This window comes from Schistocerca piceifrons, chromosome 2 (assembly GCF_021461385.2).
Source record: "Schistocerca piceifrons isolate TAMUIC-IGC-003096 chromosome 2, iqSchPice1.1, whole genome shotgun sequence".
Lineage (NCBI taxonomy): Eukaryota > Metazoa > Arthropoda > Insecta > Orthoptera > Acrididae > Schistocerca > Schistocerca piceifrons.
In genome coordinates, this window is record NC_060139.1 from 489,955,479 (window position 1) to 489,979,211 (window position 23,733).

At 36.4% G+C, this 23,733-nt stretch overlaps 1 protein-coding gene across 2 annotated transcripts; it reads right to left on the minus strand.

The window, feature by feature from the left end:
• Positions 1 to 5,546: 5,546 nt before the first annotated feature.
• On the minus strand, positions 5,547 to 19,121 carry LOC124774795 (eukaryotic initiation factor 4A-I). 2 transcript variants are annotated; one of them, XM_047249510.1, is made up of 11 exons: positions 19,060 to 19,121; positions 18,017 to 18,122; positions 17,718 to 17,865; positions 17,529 to 17,638; positions 17,201 to 17,366; positions 16,667 to 16,776; positions 16,484 to 16,592; positions 7,948 to 8,120; positions 6,883 to 7,052; positions 6,599 to 6,783; positions 5,547 to 5,623 (listed from the first exon to the last, which is right to left on the minus strand). In XM_047249510.1, the coding sequence occupies exons 1-10, from the start codon at positions 19,080 to 19,082 to the stop codon at positions 6,639 to 6,641; spliced, it is 1,260 nt and encodes a 419-aa protein (XP_047105466.1). In that variant the 5' UTR covers positions 19,083 to 19,121; the 3' UTR covers positions 5,547 to 5,623; positions 6,599 to 6,638. The 2 variants fall into 2 exon arrangements, with proteins under 2 accessions (XP_047105466.1, XP_047105465.1); XM_047249509.1 differs by having other exon boundaries at positions 5,547 to 6,783.
• Positions 19,122 to 23,733: the final 4,612 nt, after the last annotated feature.

Below are 23,733 nucleotides of genomic sequence, written 5' to 3' on the forward strand. Positions count from 1 at the left end.
AAAAATAATTCCAGGATTTTTGGGTACCCCCTCATATCACTCTGTCCATTTATTTACACACTACTTTATAATTTATCAGCACACAATTACCTACTGACTAATTTGATACTAGTCTTTCTTTTATCGTTTCTTATTCCTCTTAATATATTTTAATTCTTGTTTTAAGAAAACAACCAAGCAGCATTCTCGTGGTACACACGTCACATGTTCCACTGAGGTTCCTCATTTTAACCAACAAATTTGAAGTACAGAATTGTAATCACTATGGTTCTTATGAGAGCTGCTATCTGGTAGTAAGCCATCAACCTCTATGACACATACTACAAAAATGCTATTCAAAGACATGACCGCCTAGAGTGGAGACTGTGCCGATCAACAGTCACATACCACCCTGCACAAGACTTTTTCTGTGACCACTGACAATTAGTAAGTTAAATGATTTTTTGCAATCTGACGAAATCTTTTTGTATTTCTATAGATCATGTTTGATATTTCTAATCTTAAAAAGTAATACCTAGCCTTTTTCCGAAACAGTATGACAGACTGTAAAGTCATGTAAAGAGTTAAGTTGGCCATCCTTTCAATGTATGGAAGATATTACAGGAACGTAGTGGAAAATATTAGGCCTCAACATGATGAATTTAACACAGTGTTCTGTGACGAGATATAGCCTTCCCATCCCTACTACAATGATATTTTTACACACACACACACACACACACACACACACACACACACACACACACACACTCACTCTCTCTCTCTCTTCCCCATCCCTACTCCAACCTTCTGCCTCACATCCCAACAATAGACCGAGATCAGGACCTGTCCCCACATAACCTCCCATTACTACCTATTCCAGTCCTGTCACAGGCAGCTCCTACCCCACCAAAGGCAAGGCCACTTGTAGAAGCAGTCAGATGTTCTAACAACTTAGCTGTAACCACTATGCCGTATTCTACATGGGCATGAAAGGCTGTCTGCATGAATGGACACAAACAAACTGTGCCCAAGAGGCTGCCGGACCATCCAGTTCTGAACATGCTGACCAACATAGGGTTCACTTTAATGACTGCTTCACAGCCTGCACCACCTTGATCCTTCCTACGAACACCAGAATTTCTGAACTGCACAGGTGGGAATCACACTGCAACATATCCTTCGTTCTAGTAACCTTCCTGGATGTTCCACATCACAGAGGATTTCACTATTGATAAATTGGAGCATTAATCTCAATCTTCACTAGTCCACCTCCACTGTTACCACCGTACACACCTATGCCAGCTAACAGCCTTTTCCCTTCTCTGTGTGTCTCATCATTCCTTCAACTTGCCCCAACACAGTCTCCTGACTGTGTGTGTGTGTAAATAGACTGCCAATCTGAAGATACAGAAAAGCCAAAAACTGAATTATGATTTATACGAACTCCAAACAATTTACACATTTCAGCAGTTTTGATGTCTTTGCCAAAGAATTCATATGTGTATAATATGGCTAATGTGCAATATGAGTTTAGTGCATTACTCTTAATGTTCCACAATATTTCATTATATGTACATCAGGAGTTGGAGTGTCTTCAGCTGTTTCCAAGTATTGTACAGCAAGTATTTATGGCAGTGTACTTAGTATGACTGTACTGTTGAAGATAAAATTTTCCATCAGTCACTATACTTCCCACATTCCTAAACAATGTGTGGCAGATGGTATTTCTTATACTACACTTTACAATCCAAAGCCAAGTTTTTCACACACTCTCACTTGTTTTCTTTCTATGTATCAGTGTCACGTTGCCACTCTTCTTTCAATAAATGGCAGGTTACCAATTACTGTGCAACCCTAAACAAGCACAAACTCACCTCTGTACTTTATGGTTGGGATTGCTGTACATATATGGGCCACAGCCCTTACATGTACATCTAAGAATGTAAGTGAAATCAGCAAACTAAGTAACATCTTTTAATTAAGGAAATTATTTTTCGGTAGAACTTTGATAAGCTACGATATGCTCAATAATTTGGTCTTGCAGACCACATGGCCAAAAATTTTGTTTCAATTTTTAGAAAGCATTTATAGGTTTGAATACTACATTTAGAACAAAGATCATTGGCAGTGATACAGTTAATCCAATTTCCTTCAATGGAAAAATAATAAAATGTATTAATTTCCCAACAGTGTACAAACTTTAGTTCATTCTACATCATTACTTGTTTGACAAACTGGTACTTACGACGACTATTCATAAAGAAACAATTTTTTTTTAAAAACTTGAATTTATAGAATGTTTTACAATGTCATGAAAGTACACATTTTTCGAGACAGTCACGGCAATTGACAAGCTCTGAAATTCCACAGTCATGCAATTCTGCTACCTCTACCCATCTGGCATTAAATTCCCAGGACCCCAAATCTTTGGTAATGTGTGAAAGCAGTGCAAAACAATGGTCAATATGTTCAAAAATGGGCGATGTCCATGATTATGTGAAAAGTGGTCGCCAAGTATCAAATGCAGATTTGATTCATTTGCTTGAGAAAAGGGTTATAGCTTCAGCACCTCTGATCTGTTTATTCATTTTCCACAGATTAGGTGTACTTTTCTGTACAAAGTGAATATCGAGATTCGGGCACTGGAAATTTAATGCCGGAGATACAGGCAGCAACATTCTACAATTGTCAAATTTCGAAGTTCATCAAAGGGTACAGTAAATGTCTCAATGTGGCTGGGAACTAAATAGGCAAATTAAACTGTATCCTTTCAACAGTATTATAAAACAAGTACTGTAATTCACTCTTTTTAAATAACAGGTTACTTTATGAACATCCCACATTTAGAGCAGATGTTCCTGTAGACCTACTGAAAATGCAATAATTTAAAACCACCTATCAACTGCAGCATGTTAGCTTATAATGGGCACACAGAATAAACTATATTTAAAGACTTAAAGTAAGGAGAAAATACATTGCGTAGCTTTCAGGAATAATGTTTGGAATACTCTTGTTGTGGTTAGAGAGTAAGTACTTAAATTTGTGAGACAGCTTGCATACCAGGTGTATCCTAAAGATGTGATTTTGTGGTGCCTGTGCCACAAGGATTTCTCTTTGAAGCACAAGACCGATTAGGGTTGGCAGAATCTAAGCACACCAAGATCTTTGAGAAAGAAGGTGTAACATCCAAAAATGAAAATTTCTACAGAAGAGCCCTGAAGAAAAAAAAAAAAAAAAAAAAAAAAAAAAAAAAAAAAAAAAAAAAATGATGTGTTCATTAGTAACCACTTCAAGAGCGGGACGTGTTGTTGAGTGACCGGAGAAGAATCCATTAACAATGGGATGTAGGTGGGGAGAGAAAATGAATGAAAATGTTTAAGACTAAAGCTGTAGAATAGTTGAGATAAATTAGTAGTGAACACCAAAGAAAAAATACAAAATAAATAATAAAAACCTTGGAAAATGGATGTCAAAGCTAGACAATTATACAGAAGCCTACAGAAAAATAAGATGTTTGAAAACTATCTTGTGAGCACGAAGTTTCGATGTGCAGCTCTATAGCTGCACACTGGAAAACTTTACCTTGGTTGGGTTAATTCACACAAAGTAATTTGAATTCCTTGATGGACAGATCAGGAGTTCAAAAAAATTTCAAAAATGTTAAAATTATGTCCTATGGTTACAGTGAGTGGAAAAGTACTTACCCAAGGACAATTAGAATGGAGCAGGGTATGCGTAGATGTGAAAGAATATGATCCAAAATTTGAAATATCAGTTCAACCTTGTTTATGTGCTTGGCTCCCCACAAACATTTTACTGGTTACATGTACCCTTAACTATACTTCAACCTGTAAGTTTTACCAACAGTGGAATCAAAGCTTTTTTTCTGCAGCATAATGCATATTACCTACACCAATAGTTTCCTTGCTGGTCAGGAAGTGAATCACAAATGTGAAGTTAAATGTAAAAAAGTAAATTATTAAAATTCAAAATTTTTATCATCTTTTACTCCAATACAATCAGCAAAGGCAACAGCAGTGGAGAAAACCTGTGCCATTTCCATCATCTACAAATCAATTTCCAAAACACTACATTCTTCCCAAATGAACTTGCTAGTCAGACTTCCTATCAACAACACACACAGATCGACCAATAATGTGTTGGCTATAATTCAAAACATCTCTTGCATGCTTTCTCATTGTCTCTGCCCTTTCAACAAAATTTATGTCCCATCACTTCAGATATATTTAACAGCAATTCAAAACTTCTATGAGAATTTTGGAAAACATTGTTTGCACAGCGTGTCAGGAAATTTTAGCCTATGTGTAAAAAAAAACTTAACATTTTCACCATCATATACTTCCTGCATATCCTTCAACTTTAAAATTTTCTGACGTTATAACCAAGTTATGACATATGTAAAAAGCTGATACACGAAAAGTTTTCTTCTGTTTACCCTGTACTACTGAACATTTACACCGATGACAAATATTTTTCTAATGAAGCAAAAAAAAAAACTTTGGTACAGTTCATAGCAGCACGAAACTACATTGTACCTTCCACATTGTTTGCTCAGTTTGGGTTAGGAGACAAAATCAAAAATTTTGAGAATCTGTACACAGCAGAATCAAAAGGACCAGAATCTCAGTTTTAAGACTCATGATGCACAATTTAAACAGAAAGCTTATTGATGAGTAACTCCATTGTATACACACGATACAAAATTTGTTCTCATTTCCTACTCTACCAAAGATTTTTCGGTTGATCTAATGCTACAAAGAAAAGAGGTGTCAATGGCAATTGATTCAACTCTAGATTCGCCAACTTATCTTAAGAGAAGCAAGAATTGTCCTTTTTGTTTGTGTGTTGGAAATACATTAGGAGCTCCCAGACATGAACGACTAACCACAGAACATTGAATTTATAAAGAAATTGATTTTCTTGTCACAGAATCTTATACAATAAGTGGCAATAACTGGCACACATTTAAAATGCACTTCTACTAATAACCTCAGCATTTAAAACAATCTTTATTACAGGAATGCTGCGATAAAACATTTGCTGCTCATCTGGAAATTATTCCACAATATACACTGTCATCAAGGGAGATCTGAAACCTTGCACCCATAATCTGGGTCAACATGCTCTCAAAATTGAAATCAATGAACGAAAAAGGCTGTTTCACCAGATTTTCACATTAAGATTTAATACAGAAAGTCTAAAAACTACCATATTAAACATGGTAATGATACTATATTAAAGTGCCAGATGTGAGTCATTATGAAATATAGTTCAAGAACAGAAAAAACATGGTGTTGGGTCCAAATCAATTCGGAGTACAAAATTGACAACTTTATTAACAATCTATTTAAAATATATTTTGCTAAATTTACAAAGTTCATGCTCATAAACTGCTAAAAATTCAATAAATAAGAACCAGTAAATCTAGCAAAATTTGAGGTACAAAATACTGTAAACTGAAATATAAAATTTCAATCAAACAAACTTTCAGGGCACAAAGGAGAGGAATTTTTAGGAATATACAAACGATAAGAAAACCACTGTTTGCTGGACTTCAATTAGGAAATTTTGATCTTTATTTCCAAAAATTTCTTCTCACTGGCGGACTGGCCAAAATTGCCTGTAAATACAGAAAAGCAGTTTGAATATGATAGCTTGCCTATCCTTAAAACACAAAAAATCTGAATAACTGACGCAGTAAAGCAATCCATGTTCAAACAGGGTTTCAATTGATTAACAAGCAAAACAATGTAATTTAATAATTTTTATTAGCGCACTAAATAAGATTATACAAAAATGATTTTCTTGGAAACTAAGCATTAAATTAGATCGTCTCCTGCATCTTTTTTGATTAAAATATCCTTTCCAAAATCCAACCAAACATCTTCCTAGACAACAAAATACCAGAGTATGAAACCAAATTAAATGTGTATTTTGGAATCGGCAATAAAATGACATCATTCTGAGTTTTTTCACTGTGTAATTGTTAAACTGTTTGCCTGATTTTAAAAAGTTTTTGTTCACCCATTTGACGTATGATGAAATATGTTTTACAGAATATGAATACAAAGACATCTTTTCTACCCAGGAAAGCACTAAAAATAGATATGGTTGAAGGAGGAACTTCAACAGAAGCACAGTCAGGTCCAAAGTTCAATATAAATACAGTCAGCTGACTTATTTTCAGTATTAGTTTTCTCTCATGCACTGAGAGCCTGATAACGCAAACTGAACCCGTCACAAGGCAATTTTATATCTAAAAAAAGTAACACAAAACAGGAGCTTAACTAATCAACATACAAATAACCTGCCTGTTAGTTTTTTTAAACACGACACCAAATTCAGTCAATCAATCAGGGGCTGTCAAATTCAGCACCCCGACAAAAGAAACAATCACTTTATGGGGGGGAGGGATGGCGAAGTCCAACCCCCAACACCCCATATGCAAGTCTCTCAGATAGGATCCAAGAACAGCACTAATCTGCGTGGATGCCTGGAGAATAAAGTGTGCATCGAGAGCCGACCAGCGAAGTACGATAATTCGCTATCACGACAGTCCAGAAACCATAGGTGCGGCCAGAACCTCGATACTCACACCATCAGAAAACTCGAGGCAATACAGAACAGCACTAGACTTAGATCAAGTCTGCTACATTCATAGGCATCTCATCAATATGCGTGTTGTAGAATTTCTCAATGTCCTCCAGCGTACGCCTGTCATCTTGGGTCACAAAGTTGATAGCTACACCTTTTCGGCCAAACCTTCCACCTCGACCGATCCTAAAAAAGATAAAACCAATTTTATTAAACTTTCGAATCATCCTAAACAATTGCGACAAAAAGTATTGTACAATCAAATGAAGTTTGTCGTTTCCTTACCTGTGTATGTAGTTTTCTCGATTAGATGGCAGATCATAGTTTATAACTAGCGAAACCTGTTGTACATCTATACCACGAGCAAGAAGGTCCGTAGTAATTAGAACTCTACTCGAACCGGTTCGGAACTGTCTCATAATAACATCTCTCTCTCTTTGCTCCATGTCACCGTGCTGCAACAAATTTTACAGTTTTTCTTCTTGACATAAATACAACACCACATGATAATGAAAGCACCCGTAAGACTTTTTCTTGCAAACTATAACAAACTACAAATATTTAATATGGTTTCTTTCTCAAGTCAATAAACACTACACTCGAACCCATAAAATTCTAATTGACAGAAGAGGAATATAGTCAGCACCTGAAATACCAATTTCATTAAAATAATAATCTTTCAAACCTAATGTATGAATAAATTAATTGCGACTGCTTTATCTGCATGGCTGTATCAGTAATTCCTACAATTTGGACAGCCAAATTTATAAAGATGGAACGCCTGTAACATTACCACACACTAAATGTTTTAACATTACTCTAAAGAAACATTTCGTAATACATTCTGCTTTTGAAATTTGTTTCTACACTTCTTTTTTATATTTCTGAAGTTCAATAACTTGTGGAATGGTCTAAAAGGAAATTAACACATCGTTCACAAAATGTTGAGGCTTAATTCACTATGAAAGAATCCCAAAAGTTCAACAAGTTTCATATGTGCATCTTTGTATTACTTTGTTATTTATAACAAACTTCACTGGCAAACTGTCAATACATGAGAAACATTTTCCACATTTATTCTAACCAGCGACAAAACTTTATGTGGATTAAGATTTCTACAGCTTTTTGAGAGTTGGGCTTATAGGATGTTTTTATAGATGCAGAACTCTTACATTGCTGAGAAGCTTTTGAAGACAAAGTGTAAAAAACTATAAATGCCTGTGTCATTTGCCACAAGCCCTTATGTAGCATCTAAAGCTTTATGCAAATAGAATAAACAACATTTCCTTAACATTAAACACACACCCAACAATTAAATTCAATAACACTTATTTGAAGATTAATCCTCACCATTGCTGAAACCGTGAAGTCACGTTTATGCATACTTTCGGTGAGCGCATCCACCTTACGACGTGTATTGCAAAATATGACAGCTTGTGTGATGCTAAGAGTATCATACAAGTCACACAATGTGTCCAGCTTCCAATCTTCACGTTCAACATTAATGAAAAATTGTTTGATACCTGGAAAGGAAAGCATGTTTAATAACTGAATGAGCATTTAATTTACTGCAAACTTAATTGCATTTAATATTTTGACTAAATGTCAGTAAAAAAACACTAGCAGCTCATTTTACAATGCAGCACACACACACACTGTTCATATAAATGCCATGATTTACATAGTTACCCCCTTACATTTTTCATACTACACACTTTATTCACTGTTCAATACAAAATATTTAAATTTACCTTGCAGTTTTAGTTTTTGTAACAATATGTGCACTACATACAGTGTTAACTAAGAAATCAAGCTATAATATATATGTTATCACATCCTTTGTCATTCACATTCATTAGCTACACAAATCTCTACCACACTGTCAATTTTCAGCTCAAACCAGGCTTCTCTACACTATAAGTCTCAATAAAATCAATATTTCAGAGACAGGGCAGCAAAGGTTGGGAAGGGTGGGGGTGGGGTGGGGGAGATACATGGACATTAACCCAATTAAGATGTGAATGTACAATCAAAATTGGAAAGCAATGTTGCAAGAAATTTGAACACCTTTCAATAGAACTTATTTCAGCAAACTAAGTGATTTACGGAATGTAGAGGAAGGAAAAAATAAACATAAGGAAGCTCAGAAAGACACCAACTATTCCAGTGCTAAATAAGTGATTCTTAGCCCCTACATACTTTACTGCACCTGAAGCCGCTTTTACACTAAGGGTCAATGATGGCTTAAGGGACCACCACCTCAATTGTAGAGGTTGTTCAAATTATGCAGATACTCAACACATACATAAGCCCTGTAATGAAGTGAGGTTGCAAGGGATCTATCTCTGAATACACAATCCACTTAAGGTAATAGAAACGTTAACAAATTCTATTCATGATAAACGCAAAATACTTAAGCTTTTATACAATTTTTCCACACCACAGAGCTGAAAGAAAGTGACCAATTATGTTCAACAAATCAAGGCATGTTCGGATACACAGAAAAAGAAACATTGTGTTTTGCTGAAGATGGAGGCATGTTAATCTCACAAGCACAGAAAAAAAGGAACTTCCAACCCAAGCATGATTATTCTGAAACTTTTCTTCACAAAATTTACACACAAAACATTTAGCACGTAGTATATAGCACCTTCATTTTTATCCTTTGGGGGTCTTATTTTCTACATGCGATATATTGTTAATTTCTCCTTCAACAGCGACATGATTTAGGGGCTTTGCACAGAATATTTCATATATGATGTTCTCATTTATAAAGAGCATAGGATTTTTCCTTGTCATCAGTATTCTAAAAAGTCATGGACTATTGTCTCCTGTGGGAGACTACAAACAAAGTTTAGTGAAATCTACATGTAACATACCAAAAACAAACAACAAAGATTAAAGGTGCACAGAAGCACAAAAATCAGCATTATGTGAGAAACATTACAAGAGTTTACTTCTAACAAAGACATCACCCATTAACATCAGTATTCTGGTGTTTCTGCACCTGTAATCTTCAGTACTCATCTTCAGAAATTCATAACTACACTCAGCACAATCACTGATACACATCTACAACATTACTATGCAATTCACACTTAAGTGCTTCACAAAGGCTTCTCCAAACTATCTTCAGACACTTTCTCTACTACACCACATTAATACCACATAGGAAAAATGAACACCTAGCACGAGCTAAATTTCTTTTATCCTGATCATTTAGCCCTATGTATACTAGGGACGAAATAAATAAAACACACACACACACACACACACACACACACACACACACACACACACACACACACACACACACACACGAAGGAATTATCTGAATGGGACAGATCTGTAGAAGTGACACAAATGTACAGAAAAACACACTATTACAATTTCAGAAAAATTGTATGATTTATTCACAGAAGGAAGTGCTTCACAAATTGAGTAACATGTTGGTCCATCTTTGGCCCTTACGCAAGCTGTTATTCGGCTTGACATTGATAGGATTGTTGGATGTCCTGAGAGATATCATTAAAAGCTCTGACCAATTTGTGCATCTAGTAATCAAATACCGGAGTTGGCTGGAAGGCCCTGCCCATAATGCTCCAAACATTCTTAATCGTGAACAGATCCAGTGATCTTGCTATACAATGTAGAGTTTGGCAAGCATGTAGACTAGCAGTAGGAACTCTTGCCCCATGCTGGTGGGTGGACATATCTTGCTTAAATATAAACCGAGGATGGCTTGCCATGAAGGGCAACGAAACTGGGCGTAGAATATCATCGGGTAGCATTGTGCTGTAAGCGTGCCACAGATAAAAGGAGGAAAAGACACGGCACCCTAGACTATCAGTTCTGGTTGTTGGGCCATACGATAAAGGACACAAACAGGTTGATACTCCATTATTGACCTAGGCACCTCCACCCAAAGCATGTCATTGATTGGAGTAGAACTGTCAAGGTGACAAGTCCCAGTGAGCTGAGGCTCAATTACCAGTGAGGAGAAATTTAGACACACCAGACAGTGCTGGGATACCAGCCTGATTGTCACCTGCCATATAGACCGACAAGGAGTGATAGTCTGGGGTGCTATTTTTTTCCATAGTAAGATCCCTTTCATTAACATCCATGGCACCCCTGCAGCACAGCAACAATATTCTATGCCCTGTTTTGTTGCCCTTCATGGCAAGCCATCCTGGGCTTACGTTTCAGCAAGATAATGCCTACCCATACACGGCTTTGTCTTCATGCTCAACAAACCCTATGTTGTCCAGCAAGATTGCCAGATCTCTTTCCAACTGAACATTTGGAGCACTATGGGCAGCCATCCAAACACCTAGGTTTTGGTGATATAATGCACTAATGGCCAGAATTTGGCACAATATCCATTCAACAGCCATATCAATGCCAAGCTGAATAACTGCTAGCATTAAGGGTCCGAAGATAGAGCAACACATTGACTTGCTCAATTTGTGAAGCACGTTCAGTTGAATAAATCATCTATTTTTTTCTGAAATTTTTATCATTTGTTTACTCATATACATCAAATCTACCAATTTCTGCCGTATTCAGAAAACTCTCGCTGTGCTTAGGTATTTTCACATTCAGATAAGAAAGTTGGTGATTAAAATTTCGTGAAAGATCTCACAATGAAACACACCTTTGTTTTAATGATTGTCACCACCAACTCACTTGTTTTCTCAGACATTTTCCCCCATTTTGCAATAATATGAAGCAAGCTGCCCTACTTTGAACTTTTTTGCACATCCTCTGTCACTCCTATCTGGTAAGGATCCTATACCACACAGCATTACTCTACAAGGGGTCAGCCAAGCTTAGTGTAAGCAGTCTCTTTAGTATACCTGTTGCATCTTTGTTCTGTGCCAATAAAACAATCTGGTTTGTGCTCCCCAAAACATTTTAAACATGCCCATTCCAATTGAAACTGTCATGATTGTAATTCCTATGTATTAGTTGATTTGACAGGCTTTTCACTACTGTATCATGTAACCATGACCTCATACTTTTCCTTACTCACGTGCAGATATTACGAACAGCAGAGGGCCTGTCACACTTTGGAGGACAATGGATACCACCTCTGTTGCTCAATTTTCTGTCATTTACTTCATACTTTGATACAGGTAATCACGAATTCAGTTGCACAACTGAACTGATACTCCAGAGGCAGGCAATCTGAATGCCCATGTGAAAGAGGATTAAATCAAGTTAAAACATAACCATTACACTTAGCTTTATTTTACAACACTAGTTAATGTGATTTCATTGTAACAATGGACTGATCTAACCACCGAGTCTTACTACTTTGGTTTGGATGTAGCATCCACAGAGAATCCTTTACATGATAATCAGGTCCTCACATTATGTCCTACAATGATCAGGGACATTGTTCATGCTGCTCTTGTACAAAAAACAGTTTTATATAAAATATTGTTGAAATTTGATACGAGTAACGGAGAAGCAGTATAGCTGTTTCCATGTGCACCAATATAAAGTGTACAATAAACATGGGAAAGCAGGTCTACAGATGTGCATAACGTACTTCCCTTGCTACTTTGTATCGCCATAGCAGTGTCATGTCAGCTGTACACCATTAGTTTAATACTCCATGTGCCAACAAATTTCTGCAGCCATTTTGTAAGAAAATTTTACTAATTAGAGCATCACTACAATCTTCGTAATGGCTACTCCATTTCAGAACACTTCTAACACAGCAGGAACACAGTTGACCATTACAGCAATTTTGTGTGTGTGTGTGTGTGTGTGTGTGTGTGTGTGTGTGTGTGTGTGTGTGTGTGTTTTTAGGGGGGGGGGGAGGAGGAGCACACACACACACACACACACACACACACACACACACACACACACACACACACACACTCTCTGTGGTCCAAAAGTTTTGGGCAGACCAAGTGCAGAAAGCTGTCAAAAGGAATAAATAGAGGGGTGGAGGCATGAAATCTTAAAATGACAATTACAAGTTAGGTACTGGCCCCCCCAATAATTATTTCTTTGTGCACACTACATGGCCAATCCTTCCAATATTGGTGACAGCGCTGTTCTATGTGAAAATGAAAGAATTACAAAATCTATTGCATAGGATGAAGAAGCTACTGAGCAGATAATCTGGATTACAAGTAAATGAAAAAGTATCAAGGAGCAACAGAAAAGGGTTATAGAGAAGTCAAGATTTTGACTTCTCTAATACACTAAGTAAAAGACTCATCTAGCCTTGGAAGTAAAATGACACACAACAGATGAATCCAGGACCAGACAAGAAGCAGACTAGCCCCATCAAATATAGCAATTTTAGCTACAATATGTTTAGTGATGTCAAATGATACACCTTAATTTGAGGAAGAAATGTACAACTCAACACACCGTTAATCCAAGTGATTGACAGTCCGTGGGAAAACTGGTAAAAGAGACACGCAAAATGTTCAAGAAGATTATTATGGAAGAATGCTGAAAATTGAGTGGACTGATAAGTGAGGTTCTCCTTAGTGAAGAAAGGAACATTGAGGAAACATTGCCTAGAGGAGGAACAAGATCATTGGGTATGTGTTAAAGACATCTGTGTAACTTCCATGGTACTAGAGGGAGCTGTAATGGACAGAGATCGGGAAATATACAGTAAATAATTTATGATATATTCTGCAGGTGCTATTCTCACATGTTATACATCTGCCTTAAAGTTGTGCCACATTAAAACCCATTGGTTTAACTCCACTGTAGCTTCCAAACCAATCTTCGACATCCGACTACACTAATCAGTGTCACCACATTGATGACTTTGAAGAATTGGGGAACTAACACTGATAAAGGACTGGCTTTGAAATGCAACAAACATGGGGAGTTTTTAAATGTTTCCTTACTTTGTATTAAGTATATCAGATTTCTGCTGTTTCATCCGGTGTTCACATACCTTGCTCATTTCCATATGCATCTTACCTTTACATTGTTATTCATGACATTCTCAAAACTGAACAACATTCATATGTAGGCATCTAACCTATTTGCTTCATAGCCAATTTAAACAAAAATGTATGGAAAGTTTTCAAGAAAATTTAGTTTACTGAACAGCATTTAGTAGCAACTGTAATGGTATTAGAATGAGATTTTCACCCTGCAGCGGAGAGTGCGCTGATATGAAACTTCCTGGCAGATTAAAACTGTGTGCCGAGTTAGAGTCTCGGTCTGGCAACATAGTTTTAATCTGCCAGGAAGTGTAATGGTATTAATTGCTAGCTTCTACCACACCCCAAATCCCATTAACAGTGTAGCTTGTATGCACACATTAGTATTGTGTACCTTATTGAAAATGGGTGTAAGGGATCAGTTATTTCTAATACAACACATTCTTCAGACTGATAAATTAGAGAATGTTACAGTTTCAGTCAAAGGAATGATATATAAGTTTCACACACCCCTATGTTCCCGCAATACCTCCAAAGCAGGGAGCCCAGTAGCTGCATCTGAAAGTTTGGCTGCTGCCACCAAACAGTGACAAGTGCAAGGCAACATGATCACATAGATGTAGGTTCAAAGGCAAGATTGCCAGTTTTGGGCCATGAAACATAAGTTCTCTCAAAATGTGCATAAAAAGAAAACGATCTTTATTTCCTCTACGTCAAACCCTTACTGGCTATTTTAATGAAACAACATACATTTGTCCTAATTTATTTTGCTGCACTAAAAGAACTGCAAATGTCTTTACATTATATTATACATTGATGTGAGCTGTTGGTATATGCCTTGCCCGATTCAGTCAATGCATCCCTGAACACCACTTGAGGAAACCATAACTCAAGTATTTAAAAGTGTGTGTCATACCATTTGGCCTTCTATTAGTGGCTGGATAAATCTTTTCCAGCCTCTTTAAAAGCAGAAATGTCTAGCCTCAAGTTTCCTAAAAACTGAACAACAGTAATTCATGTAATTTCATTATGGATTAAAGAATGAGATGCAAGTAATTACAGCACTACAGTGAACAATGTCTCAATCCTAATGTAGAGATGGGAAATTTGTGACAGATTACTACTTGACACTAATAGCAGCCAATTTTTAATGAATAATTCTTGTGCAATTGTTAGAATTCAGTAGTCAATTACCAGTCACAACTGAAGGCCATTCAATCCCTGACAGTCCTGTTTTGTAGTGCTGTCTGGAGGTTGCAAAAATGTGTGGGGTTAGAATTTTAAGCTGGAGAGGATTTTTAAAAATTTTATACCTATATGTTCAGCGTCAAGTTTTTAAGCACCCTTTTACAGCTGTGCCCTCTCAGCCTATCTTTGAACAAGCACTGACAACGGGGAGGCATGGTTCCCGATCCCGTTTTTCACTGTCATTTGGCAACGTAACAAACACAATGTTTTATATTTTTTGCATGCAAAGTCACTAATCAACACAGTTTATCATTTTAACTATTCATTTTTTGTCCATTTCACAGGTGAACTGCTTTATGTCAATGTCCAATAGGCACAATATTTCAGCAAATGACCACATCGCCATAAGTGCACCTGATGGCAACATGGCTGTTTGGCAAAATATTGTGCCTGTTTGACACTGACCTGTGGCAGTTTATCCATGAACTATTTTGACATTAAGTACACCAGGAGAAATTGAAAAATCATTTTTGTCTCGCTATTTAGCAATGACAAAGGAAAGTCTGCTTAATGTTAAGCTGTAACAGGATAACAAACTTTTGAAATCTTAATATATTTCAGTAAACTAAGGCTTGTGTAATTTTAAAAATGTCCCGGACTGGACCCAAGAAACTATGTTAATCACAGTTTTGGACTTACACCCATCTTCAGATGATTACACTCAGTGCCTTCTTCACATATTCCATATTGGATTTCTATATAAATAATACGTAACTTACTGCATATTTGATTCCAGTAGTCATTTGAAACAATCCTGTAATCACTACCTCAACTTAAAATTTTGTAAATGATGAATTTTATGTACTGGTCATTTACCAGATTTTTCCCGTTACATTTCCTATCAAAGAAATAGCCAGTATCCATTATCGATACCATTAACTTACATTTTCAACTATGAATGCTATTTGCACAGCTCTCGAAGTTCATCACCCAAAGTGACTTGTTAGTTAGAAGTTTACGTATATAATATACAAGCAGCTTTGGGAATCTAAGACCATCAAAGTGTGATATCTACATACTATTTTCCACAAATTTTATCATCCTTAACCACAGGTGTGTGTGTGTGTGTGTGTGTGTGTGTGTGTGTGTGTGTGTGTGAGAGAGAGAGGGGGGGGGGAGGTATTTTTCTACTATGTAATAGATTTCTGAATTTACCCCTTAAGCCTTCTTACAAAGAAAAGTGCACTAAACATGGATCAAATTTCAACACAATTCCTTCAACAGAGACTGCTGAACCAATTGCAAAATTAGATTCTTATGCATGATATTAAATATGGAGCAAATGTTACAATAACTTCAGATCTGACTAGACAACATATCACTACTACCTAATTTTGTATTCACATTCAACTCTCAAATATTACATTCCATTTAAAGTAGACTACAGGCTACATTATAAATCAACCAGATTTCAGAGATGAGGGGCATTGCCTACCACTAACCCAGACAAGCTATTACAGCTAATTTCCCTCATCTAAGCATTTCAGCATCACCATGGAACAGAAACTGTACAGAAATCTAAAATTAAAGGTTTGCACTCTCACAATAGTGTTATTAACAACTGTTCAAATTGAAGAGCTACAGCCTCACTTGAGACACTTGCTCTGTTTGTAATTTTAAATTCCGACACACCAATGCGAATGAAGAACATGTCAGGGTTATCATAACTGAACTTACTGATGTTATCCAGAAGCATATGAACTTACCTTCAAGTGTAAGCTCTTCTTTCTTCACCAAAATCTGAACAGGATTCCTCATGAAGTAACCTGTCACCTCAAGTACATCAGCAGGCATTGTAGCTGACAGCAAAATGACCTGAAATGGGTTCCAGATTAATATTAATTTGCCTACCCTACTTCACATTACCAACGAAGATGAAAGCATATTACCTGTATTTCTGGATTAAGAGTCTTAAATACATCATATATCTGATCCTTGAAACCACGGGACAACATTTCGTCAGCCTCATCTAATACGAACAGTTTAATGCTATTTGTTCCTAAAACAAAATGCCATGTGAAAGAATGACAAAGTCATAGTTAATTTATTTCCTTTTACATCACAAAGGCAAGGAAAATCATTGAAATTAATTCTTATAAACAGTTACAGTCTAACATATATAAACTCTAATCCATCTGTATAAACACTACCACCCTACAGAAAGGAAAGTTTAAATACACAGCCAACAATTTGTCATTTTTTTTTTACTTTGGTACTGTAGCAGATACATACCAACAGTATTTTTTTACTAAGTAAAAGTAGCTATAGCTTTTGAACAGAGGTGTTCTCACATGAAATTGTGAATCTTTGGCACCTTCAGCTTCTAAAATATGCAATTTTGAAATTCATATACTGACTGCCCTTACACTTCATAAACAAATGCACTATTACCAAACTTGTTGCATCATTAAAGTTACACTTACTTAGGGCTCGTCTGTTAATCATGTCCATTACTCGGCCTGGTGTTCCAACTACAACATGAACACCCATCTCCAGCTTCTTCATATCTTCACGAACATTTGTCCCACCAATACAGGCATGACACTGTGCATTCATAAAATCCCCTAATGCAATCACAACCTTCTGGATCTGTAACAGAAGTAACTTCAGTCATGAAAAGAGCAAATTGTTTACTTAAAAATTTATACAATTCAGTAAATAGCAAGTTGCAACTTAATTTTGCTATTTCAGGAACTAAATAACAATATACTGACAATTTATGACAAATCATAATCAGTTGGGAAAAGATACCTGCTGTGCCAACTCTCGGGTTGGTGCTAAGATTAATGCTTGACATTCACGAAGTGAAGTGTCAATGAGCTGGAGGATTGATATTGAGAACGTTGCCGTTTTTCCAGTACCTAGGCAGTAAAAAGAAAAGTTGTATCTTCCACTGAGTACAATTTAAAAAGACTTAAATCAGACCAGTACTAAACCTACCTGACTGTGCCTGAGCAATGACATCGTGGCCTTTAATGCAAGGCATGATAGCTCGCTGCTGAATAGCAGATGGTTTTTCAAAACCATATGCATAAATGCCTCTCAATAACTCTTCCTTCAAATTCATGTCATCAAAGTTCTCAACCACCTAAGGATAAAATTCATACTTTCACAAGCCAGAGAAGGATAGTATTACAAAGATTGAACAAAATTCAAGTAATTTCAAAACTCCACGGCTCTTACGCTTACATTGCTCCTCTGCTTTTCCACGAGTTAAAGTGCTATTACATATTACTTACCTGCTCCCAGTTCGACTCAATAACGCCATCGGGTTCCATTCCTGGAGGTCCTTCATATGCGTCCTTTTCTGGGCCATTTTTGGACTCGTCCGCAGGCCAGTCATTTCTGAAATTTAAAATTACAATTGTCTGTGAAATCTGTCAAACAAAAACCTCGTTAAAATGTTCCACTACAGTACGGGAATTGCTCAAACATCACAAAGAGGCGACTCAAGCAAGTGTACAATATTTCTCTACCATAAAAATTTACAAATCAAATTAAAGACATTCTTCCATTATAACTCTCTTTCCTGCTATCTACGATTCCGTTAGCATGTGATTGATTCTCTTTCCTCGACTACACTGTCACCAGCACGAGTCTCCCACATTGCTGTCACGATCTGCTGGTGTGCGCGCGCCAAATAGGCTCATAGCCAACAAGCTGGTCTCCACATTAACAAGTTACATTAAGAATTATTTTTAACGCTAGTACCCTGGAAAATAAAGGAATTGTTCTGTGCTGACATCAGTTTGAATTCTACGAACAGCAAATTTTCCTTTCACAATGCCATATAGTTCAACACAAAAGTACAGAGTTTATAAGCAGTTCCCGCAAGCACAAATAAACATGTACTGATTCTCACAAAATTAAGAGTATTTGAGTTCAAACCTTCTCGCAAGACCGAATAAAACTACGAATTAAACCTGTGTCACTTAGTGCCAGTGCGAAAACGTGCCAAACTTCTTTAGCTATTGGTAGATAAACTAACCATCCCTTCTAAACGCCACGTTCAAGTAGCACTAAATCAACATCATTTTATTGAACACAGCATCTTTTAAACCAAAGCGTGCGAGTAATTCACGTTCATTGTCAAATTATACCTGAACGCCATGTTGGCAATCGCACCACACCATTGGAAACCTTGACAATACGGTTCACACAGATTACAATGTAACAAATTTACAAAATATTATCTAGAGCTTCCAATAGTATACCCTAGACAGCATTTACATAAACCTTTAAACTGGATCTACTATACAGCTTCGAAAAACCTATCACTTACCTTCTATCTGCTGCATACGACATGTTCAACTCACGATTAGAGCGACGGAAAGAGAAATTCTAGTGACTTCGCCAATGTGTTCATGCGCGAAAGGGGTACGAAGTTCGCGAATGTATACACTCAAAGTTTCAAAGATATTGATAATGCAGTATATCCAAAATTTAAAAATAAACTCACTCTACTCCATATAGAGGAAAATAAACCGATTTTAAATTTTTTTGTTGAGCTCTACTTTTATATTGCGTAAGACGATTAGGTGATCATACAGGAAGTTGCGTATATACCCATAATTCTGTGCGCTTCGAATTTGAGCAGCAAGGGGGGAGAAATTAAATGCTGGGTTATAGAAACCTTGGAGCCAATAAGACTTACAGCATCACAACAAATGATGTATTTATGTTGTCCAAACCAGTAATTACTTATCAGCCGCAGAATGTGGTTTCATTATCAGTTTTCAGTTTGCTTCGCGAGTGTTTCAGGGACTGAAGCTCGCAGAATTTTCTTGTGTTGAGGGTCACTTTAGAAACATACAATTTCGTTTAACATGTAGTTACTTTCACAGAGAATGTAATAGACATATTCTTTGCAAAACAGAGTTCTGATATTTATTCTCAGATCATCTTCTGATTATTAGTATCTAATGCCCTTGGTTAGAAGTTTGGAATCTTTAAAGAATTGTTTCTTATGCTGCACTAGTCCCCATATTTTGACAGCATGCAATTTTTTAATAAAAATTTTATTTTTATAAAATACTTTATAACAAATATCAAACGAACAGACCAAAATCATTATTAGGTAACGTGCATGTTATCACAATTTTGTTCTCATCAGATGTGCCCAGAAGCAGTATTGCTGCTGATTATATTTAGTGTTATTAAATTCCGGTCTCCTTATCATGGCCATATGTTTAAAATAATTACTGCAAGAGCTTTTGTCTTCTAGGAGGTGGATATAACCCTAATTTAGTTAAATTATAACATCATTCACCTTAACCGTGACGAAGTTGTCCTTGTGTGATATGTTAGAACAGCTTTGTGGTGTGCACTTTAAACTTAATCCTAATGGTTTAAAGCGATAATTGCTCTAAAACACAAGTGCATATGTTTGGCATTGGATTCTTATTTACTTTAGTATTCAAGATTGCAAAACTCATTGATAACTAGTTTTGGCTAAAACAGCTAGCTGCCTCCAAATCTAATAATAGAAACATTGCTGTGTTTAATTGTTGCTGTGCCTGCTCAGACCCAAGCATATTACTCTTATGCTAGGTGACAGTGGTAAATTTGACCAGTAGTTGTGATAAGTGCTCTTAATATGGGGACACTACCTGATGCAATGCTATTGTGCAGTGTTTACAGTGATCGCATATATTTCGGGACAAAAATTTTTATTGAGCTGTGCATGTACAGATATTTTGGGCTGTGAATGTTGTTACACACAATGACAGTGTCACTCCTACTGGCCTAGTGATTAGGCATTCTTGACTAATAAAGGATTATTTGTAAGAATCCAATAAATATTAACATACTTAGATTGCTGACATCCAACCTAACTATGTTAGGAAACAACAGTTACAGTTCAGTGAGCCTCTTGAGACACCAAATGTAGTACATTGGTTCACTTAGCCTTTGACATTAAAACCAATGTATAATGTGTCATGCAACAGCATCTATATGAGTTCTCCTGGACATCATTTTGCCCCTCATCCCCTCTAAACTCCCTTATGAACACCCAACTTTGTCATGGTAGCTTCAGAGTAAATACGCTGTACTGTGTTTCCACTGAAGTTCTCATTCATTCTAGAAGGCCGCTGATTCTCAGAATGGGAACATAACCAAATTATACATTTGTTACAATCCATAGCATGATCCTGTGTGCTTCACATAAGTGCACTTTCATCATTTCAACCATATACTGTATGCTCCCACAAACCTGCTGCTGGTTGAGGACTGAAGGAATGGTGCTATTATAGATCCAGAATTTGGGTTTAAGTTATACAGATGTATTATCCACAAACTTGAAGAATGTGGGTATAACTCTGGCTGGGCGGATGGGAATTTGAACCGCAATCCTGCAAAATGAGAGTCCCTTAGTTGTAAGACTGAAGCAATGAACTCCTTGGACCCAATTTTATATCAGCTAAAGAGAGAATCTTTAATTTCCTGATCATGCTTTCTGATTTATTTTTATGTCAGCAGTTAGCAGGCCTACTTTATTTGATGTTAAAATTTCTGTGTTAGTATACTCGCAGAATATATTAATATAGTAACAAACAAAATGAGAACTTAGCCTCAGCTCGAACTTTTAAGTAAAGAGGAGGCCAATTTTAAGTTGAGACTTAAAAAACTTCAAAAAGAAGGTTATACTCCAAAGTAGAATGAATCCAGTTGTACCCCTGAGTTTGAAATTATTTCTTACTCTTTTTCCTAACCTCTATTTGAGTTTTAATATCTTCTTTGTCCTCATACTGGCAGTAAGCTGATAAACTCTAGCAAACAATATGCAGTACAGTGAACTATAGGACGTCGTAAGGAGCAGAGAAAAATCACTGTGGTGGAAGACTGGTCTTTCATGCACTAACAGTATTGTCTGTGTAAAATATAAAATGATACATGACAAATGGTCATAATTAAATGTCACTATTAATAGTTACAAGAACAGTTATCAATATTTCCAACATTTATTTAGGTTCAAAAGGGTGCCTATCATGATTTTAATGAAAAAAGCTGTTGAGTTTTTGGTAGAATATTTAGTTTGTTTTGTATTAAGGTAATTAAAGAAAAATACCAGTAATACAATTCTTCTGAACTACCATGCTCCTAAGATAGTGAAATATCTGCTCATATTATCACAAATAGTTTAGACTACAACCATAACTACACTATTTGGCACATTGGTAGGAATGCTTCTCACATTAGTGTGAAGATCATATGATTCTTTGAGTGGTACAACAGAAAATATGAAACTTGGAGAGTTGTATTTTGCAATAGGATATTCCCACATGGTTGTGAGTGATGTATTATCCTTCACCTGGTTACAGTACGTTTCTTTTTTAATGCCCCTTATATTTATTTCTTCTCCCTTAGCTTTAATTCCTACTCCGAATTTTTCTTTGGTTTCCTTTATTGCTTGATAGGCTACATCCCTGTCTCACTACATTCTTGACCACTCCTTCTCTTATACCTGCCACTTGGTTTCAGTACAAGTTATAAATAGCCTTTTGCTCTCTATGTTTTACCCTTGCTACCTCCAGAATTTCAAAGAGAGTATTCCAATCAACATTGTCAAAAGCCTTCTCTAAGTCTACAAATGCTACAAACGTAGGTTTGCCTACCCTTAACCTATCTTCTAAGAGAAGTTATAGGCTAAGTATTACTTTGCATGTTCATACATTTCTCCAGAATCCAAACTGATAATCCCCAAGGTTGACTTCTACCAGTTTTTCCATTCTTCTGTGAAGAATTTTTGTTAGTATTTTGCAGCCATTACTTATTAAACTGTTAGCTTGGTAATATTCATACTTGTCAGCACCTACTTTCATTGGAACTGGAATTATTATATTCTTGAACACTGAGGATATTTTGCCTGTCTCATACATCTTGCACACCAGATGGAAGAGTTTTGTCATTGCTGGTTCTACCAAGACTGTCAGTAGTTCTGATGGAAAGTTATCTATTCCTGGGCCTTGTTTTAACTCAGGCTTTTCAGCACTCTGTCAAAATCTTCTCACAGTATCATGTCTCCCATCTCATTCTCATTTACACACTCATCTATTTCTATAATATTTCTTGCAAGTTCATATTCCTTTATGGACCCTCTATATACTTCTTCCATCTTTCAGCTTTCCCCTCTTTGCTGGTTTTCCGTGTGAGCTCTTGATGTTTGTATAGCTGCTTGTCTTTTCTCTAAAGGCCTCTTTAATTTTTCTGTAGGCAGCATCTAGCTTTTCCCTTGTGATCTATGCATCTAAATCCTTACGTTTGTCCTCTAGGCATTCCTACTTAGCAATTTATCACTTTCTGTCAATCTTATTTTTGAGGTGTTTGTATTCCCTTTTGCCTGCTTCATTTACTGCATTTTTATATTTTCTTCTTTCATCAGTTCCGTGTCTCCTGTGTTATCCATGGATTTCTTCTTGGCCTTTTTACCTATTTGGTCCTATGCTGCCTTCACTATTTCATCTCCCAAAGCTACCCATTCGTCTTCTAATGTATTCCTTTCCCCAAAACTTGTCAGTCATTGTCTAATGCTCACTCTGAAACTCTCAACAACCTCTGGTTCTTTCAACTTATCCAGGCCCCTTCTCCTTAATTTCCTATCTTTTTGCTATCTCTTCAGTTTTAAATCAGTTTATTATTACCATTTATTTCCATATCTTGGTCATTGACCAGTCATTATTGGACAGATTGCGTCAAACCTACAATACAGAAGTATGTACAGTTAGGAATTTGCATACAATTAACTATAAATACATTAAAAAATACACATAATTTGTCATTTAGTTTAAAGTGACACCTATTTAAATTAAGAAAGATTTTGTAAATCATATGAGGGTCGCTCCAAAAGAAATGCACACTATTTTTGTAAAAATTCAGTTTTCATTCTGCATGTGTGAAAGTTTTATAGTGTGTAGATACATCCTTCCCGCTTGGTTTCAAACTTAGTTCAACCTGT